General features: G+C 37.5%; 2 protein-coding genes across 2 annotated transcripts in view; one reads left to right on the top strand and one right to left on the bottom strand.

The window, feature by feature from the left end:
* Window positions 1-47: 47 nt before the first annotated feature.
* Window positions 48-3,656, top strand: LOC117114751. The gene is made up of 3 exons (XM_033258445.1): window positions 48-2,000; window positions 2,302-2,370; window positions 2,615-3,656. The coding sequence occupies exons 1-3, from the start codon at window positions 1,883-1,885 to the stop codon at window positions 3,634-3,636; spliced, it is 1,209 nt and encodes a 402-aa protein (XP_033114336.1). The 5' UTR covers window positions 48-1,882; the 3' UTR covers window positions 3,637-3,656.
* Window positions 3,657-3,680: 24 nt separating this feature from the next.
* The window catches only part of LOC117114745, a 5,304-nt gene continuing 2,039 nt past the window's right edge, over window positions 3,681-6,945 (bottom strand). Inside the window, exons 2-6 of the mRNA XM_033258435.1 lie at window positions 6,637-6,941; window positions 6,320-6,481; window positions 5,686-5,874; window positions 5,383-5,512; window positions 3,681-4,982 (exon numbers count right to left, since the gene is read on the bottom strand). Of these exons, the coding sequence (XP_033114326.1) occupies window positions 4,702-4,982; window positions 5,383-5,512; window positions 5,686-5,874; window positions 6,320-6,481; window positions 6,637-6,941 (1,067 nt within the window). The 3' untranslated portion in view covers window positions 3,681-4,701. The remainder of the gene's footprint in view (window positions 4,983-5,382; window positions 5,513-5,685; window positions 5,875-6,319; window positions 6,482-6,636; window positions 6,942-6,945) is intronic.

Raw genomic sequence — 6,945 nt, forward strand, 5'->3', positions numbered from 1 at the left:
AATAGCACTAGTTATTTGGGGCAGGAATTTATCCCAGTCCTTCTGTTGTTTACCTACAAAACGCCGGACAGCGTTCATTACGGTAAGGTTATATCTTTCGACCTGTCCATTAGCAGACGGCCGATATGGTGTGGTATGAGTTTTCTTAATGCGAAGCACCTTACATAGCTCCGAGAACAAATTACTTTCGAAATTGGCGCCCTGGTCCGAATGTAGCTGTAAGGGCATCCCAAAACGTCAGAAGAACTCACGAACTAACACTTCGGCGGTAACTTGCGCCGTTTGTGAAGGGACAGGGTAGGCTTCTACCCACTTAGTAAACTGGTTCACTACCATTAAGGTATAAAGGTTTCCCTGATTAGACTGGGGGAAAGGGCCTGCGAAATCTATATGCACCCTTTCCATGGGGGCACCAGCACGGAAATTCACCTGCTGGAAACGTCCTCTACGCCCACCTTTCTTGTTACGATTGCAGCTTTCGCAACCCTGTACATAACGTTCAACTTCGGCAGTCATACCGTGCCAATAGAAACGTTGCTTAAGGCGAAGCTTGGTGCGCTTTACACCCTGGTGCCCTGCTGATGGAAGGTCATGGTAAGTTCGCACGGCAATATCAATAAGGCTTCAGGGTAGAAGCAGTCGTTCGCCCTCCCTATGTTTATCTTTAATGAAGGCAAGGCCATCCCGAAGACAGATCATGCCCTTGCTTAGCCAATAATGCTTGGCAGCAGGACTTAATGAAAATAATTCGGCCTCAGATGGCGATATTCCATCTTTTATCAAGACTAGGGTAGGGATAAGATCTACGTCTTCCGCTTGAGCGTCTCTAATCTCCCTAGGTGCAAACCCCCAGCAGGTTTGTTCTGATTGGCGAGTAGACGCCTTATTTACTTTGAGGATAGGTGTATCAGGTAAGGTCCGGGAGTGAGGTACAGACGTGAAAGGGACCACATCGTCCACATCCTTCATGAACGACGCCCACTGTTCATGCGCCCTTGTACAGTAGCTACACCCCCCACAAGGCAACTCCTCCAAACGAGCCCCATACTTATAATGATTGTCCCCCCTCCGGTGCCCGCGACAACGCATCGGCATTCACATGCCGTTTCCCCGGGCGGTGCTTCACCACCATGACATACTGACTTAGCTCTTCCATCCACCGAGCTAATTGACCTTGAGGTTCTTTAAACCTAAGCAACCAGGTGAGACTATTATGGTCGGTTCGAACTGTAAATAGTTTGCCTAGTAAGTAATGTCTAAACTGGCATGTAAACTTAACGATCGCCAGTAGTTCCTTTCTAGTTGTACAATATCGTCGCTGTTCCGACGACAGCGCTAAACTGGCGTACGCAATTACGCGTTCCTCGCCATTGCGAACTTGGAGTAATTCACCCCTATGGCTAAATCAGACCATAGAGCAAAGAAACAGAAGGAGATGCAACAAGCTTAGATCAAAGGTTCAGAGTCTTTTGCCGCGATCGCAATTAATCTTGCTGTTACGTAATATACTTGACAGTAGATAAGCTAAAATCCACAATCGCGCATGCGCCGGGAGCTCAACAACAGACGGCGGCTGCGCGAAGATTAAAACCATTGATGCATACGATCATAAACAACGAGCAAAGCTAAAGTTAAAGAAACACGAAAAAAGCTAAGAAGCACGCTTGACGTGGTGATAAATTATTGAAATTAATTAAATTAGTAACAATTACCATAGATATAATCACTTATCAGCTATGGATAATGAGGATTTTAGTGATTTTCCCGACGATGAATTTGATGTAAACGATCTACCACCAGTCGATTTTGAAGAAGACGATGTAGGCCTAGGTCTAGAAAATGTACGCCAGCAATACTGTGTTTGCAGCCGGGGACTACAGATATGATTCTCTGCAACAACAAGCCTTGCAAAATTCAGTGGTTTCATCGTAATTGCATTGAGATGAAAGTACTTGAAGCAGATTGGATATGTAGTCGTTGTAACCCAGAAATCGGGAAAGGTGTGTAAGCTTCTTGTCAACTATAATTATCCGAAATAATTCTTTAGGCAACAGAACGAATGAATGATGAAATGAAAACGAGTGTCTGTTGCTTCTCTAGGCCTAGGCTAGCTAGGCTAGTGCATAGAGCAAAGATTCTTTGCTCTATGGCTAGTGTCAGTGAAGAAGTAAACCCTAATTGGTGGGTCTAGCGAATTCAAAATACTGTATTTATATCTATCAATTATAAGTTTGTGGTTGGTGAATTAATATCATTAAAAAATATTTTTGTTTTACTTTCTGCATCTTTTTTCTTGTACAGATATTTCAAGTACAACATACAAAAAGGATAAGGCCAAAGAAATACCAGCCAAAAGTAAACGTAAAAAAGGTAAGTTTGTGGACAATACATTTAAACCATTTTTTGTCATGACTATACAGTATAATATGTATAATGTGTATATGTATATATATATATTGCCACTGAAGAAGAACTAGTGTTGTCCGAAAACTATGGTACTATTTCTGACTACGTTTTAGCTGTTGCTCATTAAATTTTTTCTGAATTCTGTAAGAGTGCGCATCCCTTTTTTTTTAATTATTAAAATAATTAAAAATAAATTCTTTGTTTTCAGCGGTTGAAAGACCAACTGTTAAGTTTACAAAAGATGATGCAATCGGCAACGGTCAACCAAAGGAATATTTGCTTTCGGCATTACGGAAGGTAAAGGAGCATCCCGTATATACAGCACCATACCCAACATCAATACAAGTTTTAGATCTTGCCACCAAGCTGCTCCAACATGCAGATTCCACACAGTTTACAGACTTTGCATTAGATATTGTAACAGACTTTTGGGACATTGTGACAGCTGGGGACAGTAAAAAAATAAAACCAGAGGCAAATGAAATGGTCTGTCGTGTTTTTCACCAGTACACACTGTCTGGTGGTGTCAAATGGAAGAAATTGATGGAGTCATTAGACTTGGATACAGAAGGCCAGCATGTTGGGACATTAAATCACTTTGTAATGAGAACTCTGCTAAGTTTAATTCTGACAGATCGCCATGACAAGGACATGCCAAAGCCCAAGGTGCAGGAACCCAAACCTCTGGACCAAAACGAAGAACAAGTTGTTCGTTATGTTGCGGGTTATGTGCCCTATGCACTCTTGAAGAAATTTAAAAGATTTTCCAATTCAACTGCAAAAACATATTGCAAGTTCTTGTCAGCATGGAAGGTTAATGGTTCTGACACGACCCACTCATTTTTGGACTATTCCAAACTTTGGATAGCTAAGCAAAGTAGGGGTGGATTATTTAATGTTACTGATGATGTTTATTTATTTTTTAGAACTTTAGAAAATGAAAACAGAAAATACCTGACAATCAGTAGATTTAATTCAATGCCAAATGCCAATGTTAAGGACATTATTATGAACACAGTACTAGAAAATCCAACAGTACACAAGTACTGGTGTAACCTAACAAGAAATAAAATTGTTGGTGATGCATCTAAACATTTACTCGATATAGTAATTAGGTTGTGGATTAAAATCAGGATGCATGCATTTTTAAAGGTTTATCTAGACTTAAAGAAGGCAAACAGTAATGAGATTTCAAGAAAGTCTGAAAAAGCACTGCGAAAAGACTTGTAAACATAGAGCAAAGAAACAGTTGTAACAATGTACTAAATTAGTCATGTAAATAATTAAATGCTATGATGGTTATACAGTACAATGAATGTGCCAAAAATAAATTTACTTCCAACAAGTTATTTTATTCCTTTTCTGTAGAGATTGTTTTGTTATTTCACAATGCACTGTATAAACACTCCGTTGTTCTCTAAATAGCCAACAATGTTTTCATCCAGGACAAGAACCTCTCATAGTCATCAAGGATGTGGTGTGACAATAAAATTTATTCGAACAAAATAATCCTTAAATTATTAAACAAAAACAAATGTAATCATAAGAATTCTATAACTGACAGCTTTCAACTTTTATGAATAAAAAAAGCAATATTTTAGCAATAGTTGAGCAGCTATATAATGACACATCAATTCCAGCATTAAATAAGCCTTTTCTAACTGCGCATGATCGTATTAAGGTCATAGAACTCTATCGACATAAACACCACGTATACAACATATTGTAGGTGTATGTTAATTAACATAGTTGGAAATGTGAAATGGCTTATTATTCTTAAAATACTAATAAATAGATATTTAACTAATTTTATGTACAATAATATAAAAATCTCAAGGCAATTACACATAAGATAATATAATACATGCTCCAAGTATTCAAATGCATGCCATCGTGAATTGATTCAACATTTCGGCATCAATTATGTCATACATAATTAATGCCGCAATATAGTGAATCAGTTCACGAAAGCGTGTCTTTCAATACTTAGAGTATGTATTATTCTGTCTTACCCGAGACTAATCAGTGGGCCTTTCGGCAATTACACATACAACAGGAATACTGTTTTAATTATCGGCAAAAAATGGTAGTCAGGATTATACATGATGGAATGGTGACCAGATTTAATAAATATGTACACTTTTACAAAATCTATTTACAGAAATATAACTATAGTATTATAAATTACTATCTAAAATTTAATAGTAGGCAATTTTCCTTCCACAAAGAAACAAAACGAAAGTCAAAATCCTGTGCCTGGCTAAGAAATTTATATAAATGTGATGCTGAATAAATTCATCTCCTCCTTGGTAGAGGTGTGTCATCTAACATACAACTACGTTCATCAGGGCCTCTGCAGTTTCCCCGCTTTGATGCTTTGGCACAGCTAGACGCAACATATAAGGCTTGCATATTTTGGCCGAACTGGACAACAGTTGGGTTGTCACATGTCCCACCAGCTCCACGTTGTTTACTGAAATACTGCTCTAACGGATCCTGATTAAACTTCTCGCTTAACAGAAAATCCACATCAGGACGAGAAAGCAGTTCTGAAGCCAAGTCCACAAATGAATTGACTACAACAGTAAAAAAAATTAATTTAATTTTTATATAAATGTAACACAAATGTGCATCTGATGCAGTTCTAAGGGTTAATAAACTAACCTAGCAATCATAGGCATTCCAATGGTTGTCGTAGGGAACAAAGATGCTGAGATCGAGTGTTATATATTTGTCAAACCATAAAGATCAACTGTCAGACCCTGAACCGTATAGCACTCAAACTCATACCTCTACCTTTAATAATGCAAACAACTTCCTGCGCTGTTGTAGCATACATAAAATGCTGAAATACTATTAAAATATGGTGTGTTTATCATGATTTTTTAATAATGCTAACATTACTGCCATTCAACGAGCTACATGTTATGTTGGCTTGGAAATCTAGATTTTTTTAATAAACTATTTTTTGCCAACCTGTTATTCTCAGTCCTTCTTGGGTCTCCCTGCTTAACAGCATTTTCTGCTTCTCAGACTTTCTCACATTATCAAGGTTGTTGATTGACTCCCACTCGTCTAGGAATCCTAAAAAGTCCTCCTTAAGCCACTAGAAATAATCACAAATTAAGAGATTATTTAGTTAGCATACAATTGCTTTAACTTACTGCATAAAACGGAGCAAATTACTTTATGAAGAGATCCAGTGTAAGATATTGATAGTCAGATGACAGTAACTGGATTACGGAAAGCCTTTTTTAAATGTAAAGCAACTACGTATACCTTGAAAGGCCAGTCATCACTAGATCTATACGGCGCTAAAGCTGGTTTGAGACTGTGACTATCCTGATGTAGACGGGAAACATTCAAGCAGTCGAAAAATGTGTCGAACATCCTAATAAATTTTGCTGTCGAAGCTGTGTAGTATTGTCCATGGCACTCAAGAGCATTGGCTACTGTGCTGCTTAATACCTATAAAAAATTACTTGGTTGAAAAGTTTTCTTGTCAATTTTATTTATCACAATATATTCCAAGAATTATTTTTTTTAACGTTTACTATTGTTGTGCTTACTATCTGTAAAAATTATTCATTTGAATTTCTTGTAGACTTAAATTTAATTACAAAATATTAACAAAACTTCCTTTTTAAAGACTGGATGTCCCAAATATATTTTGGTTATCTACTAATTCATTTAATATAAGCATAGAGCAAAGAAACATTGTTTATCGACATTTACAACTGGTCACAGCGTCTCATTCCATTCAAAACAATGTGGTATACAAATTGTGATGATACACAGAATCATACAGCAAAGAAACAGAAATGAACTGCCTGAAACTACACAAGACAAATAAATCTACAAAATAAATAAATAATACTACAATACATTTTCATCAGTGCAAACATAGAAATACCTGCACAGCCATGTACACGCACATTCTCAAAGAAGGGGTCAGGTGGAGATGCTCATAAGAGATCTTATGAAGGCGACGAAGTCCAGGTGAATATCTGTCCAATCCTGTGTCCCAATTATACAGTTCCAACAGATAAGTCCATTTGATATCCATTTTGTTGTACTGTGAAAAAAGTTAATAATCACATGATTTCCATTTCCCCAATCATCGTTGGTTTGATGCCATGTATGTGGTGAGTACAGTACTGTACAATTTAGCTTAATTTCGTGTTTTAGTGTTTATTTGTAACCATATTGAAATAAAATTTGATAACTTACATGGAGGTGCCGTGTCTTATAGTGATAGTTACTGTTCTCAAAGTTGTTTCGCGTCGTCTTCATCAAATGTGAAACATCGCAAATAAAATATATATTCCTTGTTGGATCTATTTCATTGTGAGTGACATAAGTAATAGACGTTGATCCAGGAGTAGAATGTAGCCTATAAAACTTTCTATTTGGCGACGCACCATCCGAGATAAATGCTCGAACCCTGAAGCCCGCCGTCTCTACATACTCTACTGCTTCCCATAGGCACGAAAACAGTTCATCACTTGAGGCTCCTTTAGTGGGACAATATCCAACTGG

This window comes from Anneissia japonica, unplaced genomic scaffold (assembly GCF_011630105.1).
Source record: "Anneissia japonica isolate Jap-2015-1 unplaced genomic scaffold, ASM1163010v1 scaffold65_len388318_cov190, whole genome shotgun sequence".
NCBI lineage: Eukaryota > Metazoa > Echinodermata > Crinoidea > Comatulida > Comatulidae > Anneissia > Anneissia japonica.